This window comes from Scyliorhinus canicula, chromosome 12 (assembly GCF_902713615.1).
Source record: "Scyliorhinus canicula chromosome 12, sScyCan1.1, whole genome shotgun sequence".
NCBI lineage: Eukaryota > Metazoa > Chordata > Chondrichthyes > Carcharhiniformes > Scyliorhinidae > Scyliorhinus > Scyliorhinus canicula.
The window spans coordinates 27,994,594-28,012,476 of record NC_052157.1 but is presented as its reverse complement, the minus strand read 5'-3'; the positions used below and the strand labels follow the sequence as shown (position 1 = coordinate 28,012,476).

Here is a 17,883-nt window from a genome sequence, read left to right as displayed (position 1 = left end):
GGCCCATTAGGCTTTAACAGGACATGAGCGCAGAGTTAGCGAAGAAAAAAGGAGCTGCGTTTAATGGAGTGAAGTTTCCCCTGTACAAGAGTGGAGACAAATTTTTGTTAAAAGGCGCTAAGTAATTTGGTTCATGGCTCTGTCGACAGACATGTTGAATTGTTTGTATTTATTGTTGGGAGTGTGTCCTTATTGCCTTTGAGGTTCTCCACTGTGTGGGGTTTTGTTCTTTACATTAATATACGATTTCCTTTATTTTTTCAACGCTGTTGTTTGGCATGACATTTCATCGCTAGTGGAGTACGCAAGTTAAATGGAGTTTGGATATTTTAAAATTTTATTTATTATTCTCCAGTTAGAGTCTCCTGCTAACTGAAGAGTTAGTTAACAGGAGTAGTTGTGAGGGTTTGTTGCAGCACATTAGATTTTTCTTTCTTTGGTTTTGTTAAATGTAGGTTTTAGTTTTAGGACAAGTTTTTGCTTGCATTGCTTTTATTTGGTTTTGAGTGTGGTTACATTCAATGGTGATGGCTTTTTGGTAGGGGTGGGGGGTAGTCTGCAGTGTCTGTTGGTTTTCCTTTTCCAGTCTTCAGACTTGGCTTGGAGGCCATCTTTTTGCTTTATCCTTTCAGTGCCCGTTGGTTGATCGCTCTTGGTGGGAATGGCTGACTCCGGATTAAGGAGTGGTGGGAGACCTTCAATCTGCTTGGTCACTTGGAACGTTAGAGATCTGAATGGCCCAGTGGAAACGGCGAGGGCATTTACCCATCTCAAGAGCATAAACTCAGATGTTGTTTTCTTGTAGGAGATCCATTTACGTGTCAGGGATCAGACCAGGCTATGCAAAGGGTGGGTTGGGGAGGTTTTTCATTCTGTTTTCGATGACAAGGCCAGGGGTACGACAATTTTAATTAATAAAATAGTTAGTTTTTCTCCTCTCGGATTATAGCCGACCCCAGTGGCTGATATGGTTTGTTTGTGGCTGCCTGTTGAACACATCGTCAATTGTTAGAGGGTATAGATTAGTTTTAGTATTTAAGTTAATGATGTGTTGGTGTTTTTTAAAAAAAACTTTCATATATGCTTGTGATTTTTTTGATTCTTTTGTTCTGGTTTGTATTATGAAAACAGTCTAATAAACAAACTTAAAAAAGATTTCTGGTGGCCTCCTGGGTTCTGGGAATTCCGGTCTTGCAATGCAGTTGCATGTCAAGGGGAGTTGGTTAGGCTCTCTTGCTCAAGATGGTAATTACCTTGCATTGTGTAACATTAATTTTATTCGCCACTTATCAGTCCATGTCTTGCTGCATGCAGGCATAAGCTACTTTGGCATGAGAATTTCTAAATGGACTCGAACACTCTGCAATCATCGACCGGCATCGGGGCTGGCCAAAAGGCCTTCGCCGGTTGGCGTGAGTCGCACATGCGCCGGAGCGTCAGCGGCCACTGACGTCACCACCGCGCATGCGCGGTGGAGGGGGTCTCTTCCGCCTCTGCCATGGTGGAGGTCGTGGCGGCGGCGGAAGAAAAAGAGTGCCCCCACGGCACAGGCCCGTCCGCCGATTGCGGGCTCTGATCACGGGCCAAGCCACCGTGGGGGCACCCCCCAGGGTCTGATCGCCCCCCCCCCCCCCCCCCCCCCCCCCCCCCCCAGGACCCCGGGGCCCGCTCCCGCTGGCACCAGAGGTGGTTTAAACCACGTCGGCGGGAGAGGCCTGACAGCGGTGGGACTTCGGCCCCTCGCGGGCCAGAGAATCGCCGCGGGGGCCCGCCGACTGGCGGGGCGCGATTCCCACCCCCGCCGATTCCCGGGTGGCGGAGAATTCCGGCCACGGCGGGATTTACGAAGGCCCCGGGCAATTCCCCGACCCTGCAGGGGGGGGTCGGAGAATTCCGCCCTTTGTATCTTTTTCCTGATGGAAGAAGGTGGAAGAGAGTATGTCTGGGGTGCGTGGGGTCCTTAATTATGCTGGCTGTCTTTCAGAGGCAGTGGAACTGTGAACAGAATCAATGGATGGGAGGCTGGTTTGTGAGATGGATTGGGCAATCAAATCAATTTGATTGAACATGCTACTTCTTCTCTTATGATGGCGGCAAGGTCAATGCAACGCAGCTGAAGGCGAGAGGGGCTAGAGACTCCTGCTGAAGTTTTCATCTCCTACAACCATCTTTTCTTAGTGCTAGTTATGACTCTGGACATTGGAGCATTTCATCTCCTGGGGCCTCTACCCCACTAGTTCCATTGACTTCAATTTTACTCGGACTCCTTGATGCCACACATCAAATGCTTCCTTGATACAAAGGGCAGGGATGGTTTCCAAATTTGCTGATGACACAAAAATAGTCAGGAATATATGTTGTTAAGTGGACACATGGAGGCTACAAAACTACATATAAAGATTGAGTGAGTAGGCAAAGATCTAGCAAATGGAGTATATTGTGAGAAAATGTGAAATTTTCCATTTTGGCAGGAAGAATAAAAAAAGCATATTATCTAAATGGTGAAAGATTGTAGAGTTCATGAAATGCAGAGGGATCGAGGTATCCTGAATTGCAAAAAGTTAATATGCAGTTACAGCAAGTAATTGGGAAAACTAATAGAATGTTATCAGTTATTGCAAAGGGAATGGAGTACAAATATAGGGAGGTCATTCATCAGTTGTACAGGGCACTAGTGACACCACATTTGGACAACTGTGTACAGTATTGGTACAGCAAGGATATAAAGGCATTGAAGCAGTTCAAAGACTTACCAGACTAATACCTGAAATGGGAGGATTGATGAGGAAAGGTTGGACAGGTTAGGCTTATATTTACTGCAGGAACAGGCGGCTTGATTAGAACATAAGATCCCAAGAGAGCTTGACAGGATGGGTGTAGAGAGAATGTTTCCTGTTGTGAGAGAATCTAAACGAGGGGTCACTGTTTAAAAATAAGGGGTCGTCCATTTAAAATAAATGAGGCAAAATGGCAGAGCAAGTTTGAGGGACTGAATGGCCTACACCTGTCCCTTGTCCGTACGTTGAAATGCTATTACTGAGCTAAAAGGGCACCTATGGCACCAGAGATACAGGCTTTGAGGAACCAAATTTTACAGACTATTAGTTAGAAGCCTATGGCAACTTGTTGACTTCATAACACAAGTTAGGCTGTCAAACAGATGCACCATCACAAAAGGGGCAAATAACCACGTTCAACAAATATCATAGCTTTACATTGTCACACTCCATAACACAATTAATACTTCAGAGGAAAGAAAATAAGGATTTTGCAAGATACCATGGAGAAAGATTTTAAAAATGGATAACAAAGTACAGTGACTGCAATAAGCACTTCACAATTGCTATAAATAATGTTCATTGCAATTTGTACCTTTGGAAGCTGGGAATTTTCCTGTTCCCATTCTTGATACCAAGGTCCATGTAAGAATCTGATAATGGAAGTTCCAATTCTCCCTGCACATCTTTAGTAAAATGATTAATCTTAGCAGCAGATTCATAAAGAGTAATCTGTTCCTTCAAGTCAGCCAGCTCTTCCTAAAACAAAAAGATAACTAAGCTACGTTACTTCAATTTACAGAATATGGGGAGAGAAACTCCCACATTGCTTTGAAGGGGCTAATGTAGGCAAAGTGGAAGGATGTAGGTCCAAGGCAGAAGTAAAACAAATGGTTAATTAAAATTTGGTATATTTCACAAGAGCAAAAAACATTTTAGCTCAAATTGTATATCAGGAAGTTATGTTTCAAAGTTCCAGTTGTATAAAAAGTCCAGCGAACAAAAGTAATGTGTTCTTGCCAGGTTTTCAAGCCAAAGTAGAGCCCAGTGGGCTATTCAATTAAGTGCCCAAGTCAAAAAAAACAAGTACCATTGTCAGAAACAGATTTCCCCATGTTATTCATTTTGTTACATTTTTTCCCCCTAAATTTAGAGTACCCAATTTTATTTTTTCCAATTAAGGGGCAATTTAGCATGGCCAATCCATCTAACCTGCACATCTTTTGGGTTGTGGGGGTAAAACCCATTCAGATATGAGGAGAATGTGCAAACTCCACACGGCCAGTGACCCAGGGGCGGGATTCGAACCCGGGTCCTCACCGCCGCAGTCCCAGTGCTAACCACTGTGCCACATGCCGTCCTCCTTTCTTTATATTTTTACTTGTATCATCCTTTTTTCCATCAATTCCTTCAACCCTTCATTTCCTGAAATTTCATTTAATTTCATCAAACATAGAAAACCAAATTAATACTACTGTCATAAAAGCTTACACAGAGCGGTAATCAATAACATTAACCTTATTTGAGGAAAGATGTAGTGGCATTGGAGACAGTTCAGAGGAGGTTCACTAGGTTGATTCGAGAGATGAGGAGTTTGTTGTATGAAAATTGAGCAGTTTAGGCCTATACTCCAGAGTTTAGAAGAATGAGCGGTGGTAAAATTGAGGTATACAAGATGATAAAAAGGTATGGATAAAGTAGACGTGGAGTGGATGGTTCCTCTTGTCGGACATTCGAGAACAAGAGGATAAGAGGTAGCAAATTTAAAATAGAGTTGAGGAGAAACTACTTCTCCCAAAGGGTTGTGAATCTGTGGAATTCGCCACCCCCAGAGTGCAGTGGATGCTGGGACAGTGAGTAAATTGGAGGAGTTAGACAGATTTTTAAAATTGGTAATGGATTGAAGGGCAGCATGGTAGAGTTAAAGTCAGGATGAGATCAGCCATGATTGAATGGCAGAGCAGAAACAATGGGCCAAATAGCATATTTCTGCTCCTGTTTCTTATGAACTTATGAAATTATAAGTGATCTAGAAAGCATCACATCAATACTCATACTTATAAAGTAATAACCTGTAAAGCCTTGTTCATGCTGTCACTGATGATCTTGGCAGACTGAAGTTGCTGAAGTTGGATCCGAAGTTGTGTGATCTCCTGCATTGACCCTGAAAAACACACATTTTTTGGTGCTGGAATTTAACACTGAGCAATTATTTACTCTTATCATGAGCTTTGAGGTTGGGTTCGACAAGGTTATAGTGGCACCAAGTAAAAAAATGTCTGAGCTTTGAGGCTTAGCTATCCCGAACAAAGTCCATCCACTTCTGCATCAGGCATGGCAATACTTGTGATAATAAAGTAATTATATTTTTCCCTGTTGGACATGCTGACTGGGAAATGCGGCCTTGTTAGAAACAAATCATCAAAAGTTCCCGCTGTTAGAAAGGAAGATAAATGCCTTCATAAGAAAAAAATACAATGCAACTTTAATGATACATTTAGATTCCTAACCTGTTTGCAGTAAGTCTCTGCATTGCTGCTGACTTGCTTCTAAACTTTTCGTCAGCCCATTAATTATTTCTGCTTTCTCTAATTTGGTTTCTTCCTGTTGTCTTTGCAACTGTTTAACCTGTTCTTCAAATCGCTTAGAATTGTCTTTCTGACAGAAGAGGAAGGGGATGAGGAAAAAGAAAAAGGGGATTAAGAAACAAGCTTATTTGCCACTTTGCATTTTATCGGTGCAAGTGACTTACACAATACACAGAGCTGCAAGCACAGCATGTACAAAATTTACTTGTTTAAAACAATTTTAAAAAACTTTTCAAGAATAATGGAATCTTTAAGGGCATCACGGTGGCGCAGTGGGTTAGCACTGTGGCCTCACAGCCCCGAGGTCCCAGGTTCAATCCTGGTTCTGGGTCACTGCTCGTGTTTGCGTGGCTTTCACCCCCACAACCCAAAGATATGCAGGCTAGGATTGGCCACGCTAAATTGCCCCTTAATTGGAAAAAATGAATTGGGTACTCTAAATTTATTTTAAAAAAGAATAATGCAATCTTTAGAAATTAAATACAAAGATTTCACTGTGCTTTAGTTGACATAACTCAGGTTTGCCATTATAGCCTCTTATTTTGCCCTAGGACCCACACTGGAATATGTTTCCTCCAATTGGTCTATGCAATTACATGTACATATTATTCCGAAAAATATATGTTTAACCAGCCAATAGCTACATCCAGCAGTACAATAATTGCCGTATCAATGCAGTATAAAAAAATAATACAACTCATAATCAAAGATGCCGGATTCTAACCTGTTCTTCCAAGATAATACCAGTTGCATCAAGCGTCTGCTGCATTACTAAGACTGATTTCTCATGCTTTTGTTTAAGTGCATTAATGACTGTTTCATGCTGCTCTCTGGCACGAGTGAGAGATTCTGAGCGACAGAGCTCAGATAGTTGCTGTTTCATACTTTCCATGGCAGCCTCAGCAATCTTTTGGTTCTTCAATGCCTGCACAGAAATCCCACAAACATGTACAATTAAACTGAGTATGGAATAATGATTCAGATTCATAGAAATCAAGTTAAATTCTGTTGAGACAATATGTTTCTGTGGGGAAGTAAAAGTTCAAACTCTTCTACTCTAGCCTGTCAATCTTCTAGTAAGGACCATCAAGTGCAGGCAAAATCAGTAAATACTTAAAAGCTTACAAAGTATTTCCAAAATGTAATGTACATAGAGTGGCACTGTGGGTCAAGAATTTTCAGCTGCAGAACTGTGGCTCAACCCAGACTTGTCAGCATCTATCTGCCCAGTGCAAGGGTCCCATGTAGAATGGATTTCTTCCAACTCAATCCAGTTTCTTGTAGGCAGTGGAGTACAACAAAATTGCCCAATAATTACCATTAGTTGGCTATCTCACCTAGAAAAGCCTGAGAAAGGCAAGTTTGAATAGGAAATTGAAAGACAATTCTTACTAGTGCAGTAAAGGCTGGTGTCCAGACGTTGAACTGTGGCACAAAATAGGGCGGAGAAGATTTTTCTCTGAATCTAGCAATGCTATACTTATTCAATGAAAAATGTTCCACTCTAGCAGTAACAACTTTCACTCAAAAGAATTAAATTAAAAATACAAAGTTTTGCAAGGACTACCTTATAATGATTGAGAAATTGGAGAAAAAAGGAGACCATTTACATTTATCTTCACACCATTAAGTTGCCTGGATTTACAGTGGCAGCAATGATGCTGTCAGCATGTGCCATCATCATTCCTCGGAAATTAAGAGCAACGCCTGGAACCACACAAGGACAAATGCAGAAATCCAAATTGCTGCATATGATTCTATGCTTCTCCACAAATGGTGCTGTGGAACACCCCACAGTCCACAATCAACTGTGACCATAGAAGTGACAAGAACCTCTCCAGTTACAATCCAAATATCCATGTTAAAAATCCCAGAAAAAGTCAAGTATCACGAAAGAACAATAACTGGGATTTTAAACAGCGTCCTGGCTGCTGAACAGTTGTTCTAATTCTGAAAAACAAATCTATATTGGGAGAATTGTTTCCACTACCCTGGCTTTTAACACAAGTTTATGATATTTCAGTTTCCACAATAATCTCACTTCTGCCCAAATGTTTATTTTGTTACTGAGAGCCGTCAAAACCTTTCATCATGTAATGATCAGGACACTTCACAAGAATACCAGTAGCAAAGAGAACAGTTTATACTACAAGAGAAGAATGCTGATTGATCGGTAGAGGCATTGCCATGGAAAATGCACCAGGGAACAATTAACTACCATGTGGTATAGACATGATTGCCATGTATGTGAAAGGAGCGTAGATGTTATTGTCACGTAGGCAAAAGGAATAGTCACTTTGCAATAAAAGAATCTGGTAAGCAGCAATGAAATTAATAGATAATAAACTGATTTTTTTAAAAAACTGGATAATTAGGTTGCTCGAATTGCCTTCTCTTTCAACAGTGTCATGGAAGTTTTGACATCCACGTGAACATGGCATAGCCTAACGTCCCTTCTAAAAGGCAATTTTAGACAATGTAGTACTCCCTCACTAGAGGTGAAATTCTCCGCAACGGCTGACGCCGGAGTGAAACCCGGAGTGTTTCACTCCGGCGTCGGAGGCCGCTCCTCGCCCCTATTCTCCCCCGGGGGGCTAGGAGCTGCGTTGCGTGAAACCCGGCCGCCGGGCGAGAATGACGCGGCCGGCGGCGCCTAAGTGACGTTAGAATGACGCGGCTCCGACCCGCACATGCACGGTTGCCGTCTTCCCCTCCGCTGCCTGACAAGACGTGGCGGCTTGATCTTCCGGGGCGGCAGAGGGGGAAGAGTGCGTCTCTTAGAGACGCTGGCTCTGGGAGGCTCCCCTTCAGGAGGGCAGTGAAGAGTTTCAGGTACCTGGGGGTGCAGGTGGCCAGGAGTTGGGGGGCTCTTCATAAGCTTAACTTCACCAGACTAGTGGAACAGATGGAGGAGGAATTTAAAAGGTGGGACATGGTGCCGTTATCGCTGGCGGGCAGAGTGCAATCCGTCAAAATGACGGTTCTCCCGAGGTTCTTGTTCCTCTTCCAGTGCTTGCCCATCTTTATCCCTAGGGCCTTTTTTAAAAAGGGTGACCAGCAGCATCATGGGATTTGTTTGGGCGCATGGCACCCCGAGGGTGAAGAGGGTCTTCTTGGAGCGGAGTAGGGATGGGGGGGGGGGGCTGGCGTTGCCCAACCTCTCGGGGTACTACTGGGCGGCCAACGTGTCGATGGTGCGTAAGTGGGTGATGGAGGGGGAGGGGGCAGTATTGAAACGGATGGAGAGAGTGTCCTGTGGGGATACAAGCCTGGGGGCCCTGGTAACGGCGTCGTGGCCGCTCCCTCCCACGAGGTATACCACGAGTCCGGTGGTGGCGGCTACCCTCAAGATTTGGGGGCAGTGGAGGCGACATAGGGGAGAAGTGGGGGGCTCGATGGAGGCTCCGTTAAGGGGGAACCATAGGTTCGTCCCGGGGAACATGGATGGGGGATTTCGGGGATGGTATAGAGCGGGCATTAGACAGCTCAAGGACCTGTTTATCGACGGAAGGTTTGCGAGCCTGGGGGAGTTGGAGGAGAAATTTGGGCTCCCGCCGGGAAACATGTTTAGATATCTGCAGGTAAAGGCATTTGCTAGACGGCAGGTGGAGGGATTCCCTGCGCTCCCCGCGAAGGGGGTGAGTGACAGGGTGCTCTCGGGGGTCTGGGTCGGGGAGGGGAAGATATCCGATATCTACAAGCTTATGCAGGAGGTGGAAGAGGCGTCAGTAGAGGAGCTGAAAACGAAGTGGGAGGGGGAACTGGGGGAACAGATCGAAGACGGGACATGGGCTGATGCCCTGGAGAGGGTAAATTCTTCCTCCTCGTGTGCGCGGCTTAGCCTCATCCAATTCAAGGTGCTGCATAGGGCCCACATGACTGGGACGAGGATGAGTAGGTTCTTTGGGGGTGAAGATAGGTGTGCCAGGTGCTCGGGGAGTCCAGCGAACCATGCCCATATGTTCTGGGCATGCCCAGCATTGGAGGAGTTCTGGAAGGGGGTGGCGAGGACGGTGTCAAGGGTGGTGGGATCCAGGGTCAAGCCAGGATGGGGACTCGCGATCTTTGGGGTTGGGGTAGAGCCGGGAGTGCAGGAGGCGAAAGAGGCCGGTGTGCTGGCCTTTGCGTCCCTAGTAGCCCGGCGAAGGATTTTGCTACAGTGGAAGGACGCGAGGCCCCCAAGCGTGGAGACCTGGATCAATGACATGGCGGGCTTCATTAAGCTTGAGAAGGTTAAATTCGCCCGGAGAGGATCGGTGCAAGGGTTCTTTAAACGGTGGCAGCCTTTCCTCGACTTTCTGGCTCAACGATAGGGTACTGGGACAGTAGCAGCAGCAACCCGGGGGGGGGGGACACGTTGATTATGTTGGCTTATTTTATTTAAATTTGATTTATCTAATTTTAATTTATGGTTAAGTTCTCTTGTTTGGGGGGGGGGGGGGTGGGGGAATGTGATACATGTGATGTTACGGTATGGGGGGAATTGTGGGTGTTATGGGGCTGTTAGTTGCATATTACTGCTTTTTGCTATACTTGTTATATTTTCTGTAAAAAATTCCAATAAAAATTATTAAAAAAAAAAAAAGAGACACTGGCTCGACGATCGGTGGGCACCGATCGCGGGCCAGTCACCTAACGAGCACACCCGTGGTGCTCAATCCTCTCCCCGCCCCCCACAGGCCCACACTTACCTGTCGTGCGATGTTCACGCCGGCAGTGACTAGGTGTGGTTGCCGCCAGCGTGAACCCGTCAGGGTCGTCAGGCCGCTCGGCTCATGCGGGCCGGAGAATCGCCGGGAAAAATGGCGAGCGCCGATTCTCCGAGCGGCGTGCCGCAAAACGCGACATGCCATTTTGGGGGGGAATGGGAGAATCGCGGGGGGTGCCAGAGCGGCCCTCCCGCGATTCTCCCACCCGGCATGGGGAGCGGAGAATCGCGCCAGAGGTGTTCAAATCGTGGAGCGATACATTAATGACAATGCTTCTAATTAAGCAAAGCTGATCCTTTACACAATAGAATTAAATCATTTTGCACTTTTCAGCTGTATAGATAGCTCATACAGTATTCAAAACAAATCAAGGAATCCCATTTACGCAATTATATAATTGAGTTTGTGACAGACTGCATGATTGTATTATTACATATAATCACTGCATAATAATGAATTCTTTTAAACATCAGGGGAGATTTTTCTAGTTGTGTCTAGGAATACTCGATCATCTGGATGCATAAAATGTAAAAGGCAAGCAGTTGGAGTGCATACCTCTAGGGCAACAAACTGAATTCATAAAGAGGAAAAAGGCAGATTCATGAGCGGCATGGGCCAAGTTTCTCACAACTCAAGGTGCCCAGGCATCTTGTATACTTCTCTAGAACTAGCTTCTCGGGATAAATATTGAGTCAAGCTTTTATGCCAAATTATTTGACAACAGAGTCCCTTGAGGTAAAGTACATGTTCCTTTTACATAAAAAAAATGCTTTCATTACTCAGTTAACTGGATTTGATCTCTGCAGTAAGTGCTAAATTTCATTTTGAAAGCCTGAAGGTGTACAGATTTGTGGTTATAAGGAAAACCAATAGTCTTTTATGCTTGCCTCTTGTTCGCTGGCACTTAGATCTTGAACCCTGGATTCCAATGCTTTAATTTGGCCTTCCAGGTGAATTTCTTGTTCTTTTGCATCTTGAAGTAACTTCTGCAACTCCTGACAACTGATAGCAATGCCATCTTTTTCTCCTGTAAAACAGCATAACTTAGTGAAAATGTTTTATTACCTGGCTACTTGTATTACAATTTACAGTACTAGTGGCAAACTGACCTAAAAATGGTAAAGCTTAACCCCAAGGTACATAATCTATTTGCGTCTGTGCCTTATTGTGGAAGTGTTTGAGATGTTAAATTGATGTTCTTATTCTGGTGAACAAAATAGCTCCCATAGTTCTATTTAAAGAGTTTGACATTTTTCCAGTGTCCTGGCCAACATTTATCCTTCACCAACACCACTGACAAAAAATACAACAGCTTCAGTCACTGTTGTAAGGTAAGGTTTGCCATACCTTACCAGATGAAAACTGGCCAGTTTATTTACTGCTACTTCAAAAACAACAGTGATATCACTTCATAAGTACTAATTGATTGCAAATTTATATCACACACAAAAATCTTATTTTATAAATATGCCTTGCATTATAATATTTCACAGAAGTACTATTTTACTTGTGCCTCCATCACAAATATGTAAACTGCTCATGGAACATTCTCTTCACCCATTTTGAGTAAATGGCACTCTTGCAATAAAAGTAGCAAATATTGATTGCACCTAAAACTGATTAGTAGCAAGCAAGATCAAATTTAAATTTATTTCAGGAAGAACAGGCCAAGATGATGCATTTCCACAAAATATGAAAGCCATTAACAGAGTATCACCAATTAACTAAGAATGTCACTTAATCTCTTAAATAAAATAGTACATCATAACTTACACCTGTTGCAATACAAGGTTACTCTATTACCTTTAGTCATGGCGAACTGGTGATTCAAATATCTGATCTCACGAGCAAACTCTTCCTGTTTATGCTGCATTTCCTCCAACTGCCTTCCTCGTGCATTGTAAAGTATTTGTAATTGGGCAAACTGATGCGCTTCTGCAGAAGCTGCAGAACAAAAATAATATTCTAACATTTATAAATAAATAAGACAGATAAAGTTGAATGGGTTTCTTGGATTTTTACAAATTCATGGATTGCAATAAGGCTCATTAATTACCATATATAATTATATCTTCAGTAATAATGCAATGTATTGTACATTTTTCCAGGAAATTTCTATCTTTAATAAATGTCAGTTGCTATTCTGGCACAAATATTCATAGGGTAACAAGATATATCTCAGCTACGAATGCCATGAAAAACACAAGTACAGAAGATAATGGGACAATCGCAAGCCTAAGGACTTAGCACAAGTAAACAATTAAACAACAGATTTTATACAAAAGCAAAATACTGCAGATGCTGGAATTTTACTTAAATCGCCAAAATTTCCTTATAAAATTTGTAAATCTGACAATGTTCATCACGTCAACCTGCCTAAAATAGGTATTATGCATACTACTACTAATAATAACAACATCATCTTTATTATTGTCACAAGTAGACTTGCATTAACACGGCAATGAAATTACTGTGAAAATCCTCTAGTCGTCACACTCCTGTTCGGGTACATGTAGGGAGAATTCAGAATGTCCAATTCACCTAAAAAGCACGGCTTTCGGGACTTGTGGGAGGAAACTGGAGCACCGTGCTGCCCTCATTCCTTCATTTTTTTAAAATTTAGAGTACCCAATTATTTTTTCTAATTAATGGGGCAATTTAGTGTGGCCAATCCACCTATCCTGCACATCTTTTGGGTTGTGGGGGTGAAATACACGAAGACACGAGGAGAACATGCAGACTCCTCACGGAGAGTGACCCAGGGCCGGGATTCAAACCCGGGTCCTCAGCGCCGTAGGCAGCAATGCTAACCACTGTGCCATCCCAGCCATTCCTTCATTGTCTCTGGGACAAAATCTTGGAACTCCCTAACAGCAATGCAGACTGCAGTGGTTTCAGAAGGCAGCTCACCACCACCTTCTCAAGGGCAATTAGAGGTACACAATAAATAGTGGCCCAGTGTAATGCCCACATTCCACAAAATAATTTAGAAAATACATAGAGGTTCCCAGACTGCAATCAACGGTGCCATCAGAATTTGACAAAAACTTCTAATTCTACGCTGTTCTGTGCAAAAGCAAAAAGTTACATCTTGTTCAACGAGTTATAACTGGGTTTTTAAACAACATACCAACTTCATAATTACTGCAAAATATCCACACTGGCCATAAAAGCCAAATTTATAATTGTAGAATGTCAGATTTCCCAACAATACTAAAAAAATTGAAGATTAAGAAAAAAAACATTAAAAAATCCATCTTTATGTGGTGGCACAGTGGCGCAGTAGTTAGCACTGCTGCCTACGGCACTGACAACCTTGTTTCAATCCCGGCCCTGGGTCACTGTCAGTGTGGAGTTTGTACATTCACCACGTGTCGGCGTGGGTTTCACCCCCACAACCCAAAGATGTGCATGGTAGGTGGATTGGCCATACTAGATTGCCCCTTAATTAGAAAAGATAATTGGCTATTCTAAATGTATTTTAAAAAACATCTTTATTTTAGCTTCTGCCCTAATCGAAATAGTCATTTAATTTTTTAAGCCTGTTAAAAGTGAAGTTTAAGTAATTTTAACTTCCACATTTGCTGTGGGTGAATACTTCAAGTTGATTGCTTGCCAAATTGCTTGCTGATATTATTGCTGCTAAAAAGCAAAGCATCCCCCCTTGACTTGGCACAAAATTTAAACTGCCATCAGGAAAGCAGAAACCCTCACCTGAGCTTGCTAGATCTTTTGGGAAGCTTTCTTCCAGGTCAGTAGCATGTACTTTTTTTTTGTCGCTGACAAGATTCTATTTTATAACAAAGATGATGATCTACCTGCTAATGGGTTGAATGTTACACTACTGTAAGTGTACAATTCCATTGAAAATAAATATATTTCAAGAGTCTCTATGAAGGCAGTAAAACAACTGGCTTTTGGGTGTTTCTTGGCAAATTGTTTTCCCCTTAACCATTCACAGAAAACACAGAGTTGGGTAAAATAAATAAATCCCTGCATGTCTCAACACGCAAGTAGTTCCCCCTCATCGCCCGTTTCTGAATTAATTTGTAAAAACCTAACTGCCAATATTGGATATACCCTAAAGAAAATACAGAGAGAATATGAAATCAAAATACTACTTGCCTTCGCCACTATCCAGGAACTTGCTCTGCATTTGCTCAAATCTGCTGTCCAAACTTGTTTCATCTGCTTCAAAAGGCCCATTAGGTAGTTGAGTAGCTGGATAAGGGTTATACTTCACTTTGTATAGTTCCATAGCTTCATTAGAAATATGCTCGTTTGCAATAAAATGCTGCAGACGGCAAAAAAGGAAAATAATTAAGCACTCAACACTTTTTCATTATAAAAACTGATCAGCGTGCAAATTTGACCACACCTGAACAAAATTGGATGCATTTAAAGCACTTAGAAAATGCCAGAAATAACAACTGCAGTTCAAGTGGAGAATGTGAGAGAGAGCTTTGTACACACGTAAATAACTATTTTTCCATAATATATGTAGCAAAAGGTTGGAAGGTAAGGAAACAGAGATAGTTTTTAAGTGATCAATGTTTGTACTGTTGGATATTAGAAATAAGGTATAACATAGAACATAGAACAGTACAGCACAGAACAGGCCCTTCGGCCCTCGATGTTGTGCCGAGCCATGATCACCCTACTCAAACCCACGTATCCACCCTATACCCGTAACCCAATAACCCCCTTAACCTTACTTTTTAGGACACTACGGGCAATTTAGCATGACCAATCCACCTAACCCGCACATCTTTAGACTGTGGGAGGAAACCGGAGCACCCGGAGGAAACCCACGCACACACGGGGAGGACGTGCAGACTCTGCACAGACAGTGACCCAGCCGGGAATCGAACCTGGGACCCTGGAGCTGTGAAGCATTTATGCTAACCACCATGCTACCGTGCTGCACTGAGTTTACTAGATGTGAGTTTACTTAGTGCTTCTGTGTATGAAAGCATTAAAACTTTAGACTCATGTTAAAGAAAGATGTTTGCACATATGATTTTGGTTTCATTTCAAACTGCGTTTGCATGGTGACTTGAGTGTTTATGACGTGAAAAGCAAACAGAGCTCAGAGGGGGACTGGGTTATTGCTTAGCAACCAGGGGTCACCTTTAAGTTAGAACAGTTTTTTTGAGTTCAGTATTAACTGAACCCAGCTCCTACAGTTCTGCCAGAAGAAGAATGAAGCAATGGCAAGAAAACAAGTCCCAGAAATAAAGAACAATAGTTCTAGAAAGCAGAGAACGAAAAGAGACCCAGGAAGACTGAGATCAAAGGGCCAAAGGAATTGAAATTTCAACAAGGTAGTGTTCATTGAAGTTAAAAACAGAGCAGAAAAGTGCAGACTTGGTGAAGTTGGCTAGCGCGAAACCAGGGGTGGAATTCTCCGGACCCTCCGCCAGGTCAGAGAATTGGCGCCGCGCGAATCGCGCCATGCCGCAATTCGCTGCAATGCGGAGAATCGGCACCAGCGTGGCGCTGTCGGGGTATGCGGCGACTCTCCGGTCTGCCGATTCTCCGGGCCGAGCGGCCGTCAACAAAAAGCAAAGTCCCACCGGTGCCGTTCTAACCTGCTGTGGACCGGCGGGACCTCGGCGTTGAAGGGTCCGTGTGTGGCCTATTTGGGGGGGCGGTCTGGCCTGGCCCACAATCGGGGCCTTTCTGCCCCCCGGTCTCCTTTCCTCCGCGCTGGCTCCTGTAGCCCTGCGCCATTTGGCGTTGGGGCCGCCGCGGGGAAGGCGGCCACTGCGCATGCGCTAGTTTGGCACCAGCTCAACTGCGCATGCGCGGACCCCACGGCGCTGGGGTCAGGCCAGGATCGGCAGCTGGGACGGCGGAGGCCGCTCAAACGCTGTCCTAGCCCCTTGTGGACCGCAGAATGGGGTCCCGGAACGGGCACCGACGACAGAGTAAAACACTCCCGTTTTTACTCCGGCGTCGGCACTTAGCCGCCCATTGGGGAATCCCGCCCCAGATATCTGAAGCAATCCTAAGGTTGGTGACCTTGGCACAGCCTGTGGGGTGACTGAGTACTTGAGAGATTATGTGGAAGCTTTAATGCACATGGCAATTCAAGGCAGAGAAGTACTGAAAGGAGAGTTGGAAATCCTGGAAGTGGATCTTCACCAAAGAAAGCATCGTTTGTAAGAAAATTCTACGCCATGTCTTTAAGAGTAGAGTCTTGAAACACTTGCGTAGAACCAGAGTCCGATGAGGCCACTTGGCTCACAGTGTAACAATTGTCTGGGGGTGGTGATTGTAGAGAAATCCACAGAAGTTTGGTTAGCTGGCATCTACCACTTGATTGGGCGTGTCTAATCACTGTTAGCCTGTTGGTTTACTGGGGCTGTGTATTCACTGAGAACTTTATAGCATAAGATATATACTATATATCAAGCTCCCTTGTATATCCACTAGGTCTTTTTATAGTCTGCCCACATCTCCAACTTGTTAGCTGATAGCAAGTTTCACCACTGAAGAGTTTCGCCCACCACTTGATCACAGGTTTCTCATGTACACCGGCAGCATTTTAAATATTAATTGTAATTGTGAGAACATAAGCAAAAAACAAGACAACTGAACTGGCATATACTTCCTGTTCCACTGTCAGGAACAAAGCGCCACAGTTAACATTCCACTCAGCGTCTAGTCACTCCTGCCACGGATTAAACCCCGGCGGCGATGGGTAGAAGAGGCCCTTAAGTGGCCATTTAAGGGAAGCAATCCACCTCCCTTGTAAAATTGCAGTTGACCAAGGAGGTAAGAGCTAGGAATGTCACCATTGGCAGTGCACTGAGTTTTACAGTCCCCTCCTCACCAGCCAACTCAATCCCCCAGGGGCCGTAAACCTCAGCCCACTATATCAGCAAGGCTTACCAAATTATAGCAATGCATTTATGACCAGCTCCCTTTCAAATAAACTGAAAATTACATTTTGATTTTGATAAAATGGATGCTTAAATGCGAAAATCAAATTAAAATTATATACACTTGCAGAGTTTATTTACCAGAAGTCTATTACAAGTTATTTTTTTCTACAGTTCTGATCGGTTGTCCTGTACTGTAATAATTTTATTTTGCTGCATTGCTATGGCATGGTCAATTCAAGTTTACTTTCTTCAATAGTGATAACACTTGCATTTGGTTTCCCATCCCTTTTTTTAAAATTTAGAGTACGCAATTATTTTTTCCAATGAAGGGGCAATTTAGTATGGCCAATCCACCTACCCTGCACATCTTTGGGTTATGGGAGTGAGACCCACATAGACACCATGGGCGGGATTCTCCCATGCCACGCCGTTTGGGAGAATCGCCGTTCGCGGCGGATTTTCACGCGACACGGGCCCGACGCCGTTCCGCCATTCTCCCAACCGGCGAGAACGGCGTCGTCGAGGCCAATGCCACGCCTCCCGGAGAATCGCCCGAGGTGCTAAGTCTTGTGACTCTCAGGGCACCCCGCTATTCAGTGGCTCGGATGGGCCGAAGTCCAGGCCACGCCATCGTGGCTCACCCCTGCACGACTGGCTGACGATGCAGAGTGAGGAGGTGAGCGGCTGGCGTTTTCGGAGGCAGCATGTTGTGGCGTCCATGGCCGGTGCTGGGGGGGGGTAAAAAAAAAAAAAGGGGGGGGGGGGAGAGGAAAAGGAGGACGGGGGAGGGGGGGGAAAAGAAGGACGGGGGGGGGGGGGAAAGAAGGACGGGGGGGGGGGTGAGGACAGGAAAGAAGGCAACGGGGGGGGGGGACAGAAAGAAGGACGGGGGGAGGGATAAAGGAAGGACGGGGGGATA

General features: G+C 44.3%; 1 protein-coding gene across 2 annotated transcripts in view; it reads right to left on the bottom strand.

Annotated features, from left to right (window-relative positions):
- cep152 (centrosomal protein 152) overlaps window positions 1-17,883 on the bottom strand; it is a 110,328-nt gene that overhangs the window by 62,882 nt on the left and 29,563 nt on the right. For both annotated transcript variants that reach the window (XM_038813447.1, XM_038813448.1), the window contains 7 exons: window positions 14,200-14,368; window positions 11,878-12,018; window positions 10,962-11,101; window positions 6,090-6,290; window positions 5,288-5,435; window positions 4,850-4,941; window positions 3,373-3,536 (listed from right to left, as the gene is read on the bottom strand). In XM_038813447.1, coding sequence (XP_038669375.1) covers window positions 3,373-3,536; window positions 4,850-4,941; window positions 5,288-5,435; window positions 6,090-6,290; window positions 10,962-11,101; window positions 11,878-12,018; window positions 14,200-14,368 — 1,055 coding nt within the window. The remainder of the gene's footprint in view (window positions 1-3,372; window positions 3,537-4,849; window positions 4,942-5,287; window positions 5,436-6,089; window positions 6,291-10,961; window positions 11,102-11,877; window positions 12,019-14,199; window positions 14,369-17,883) is intronic.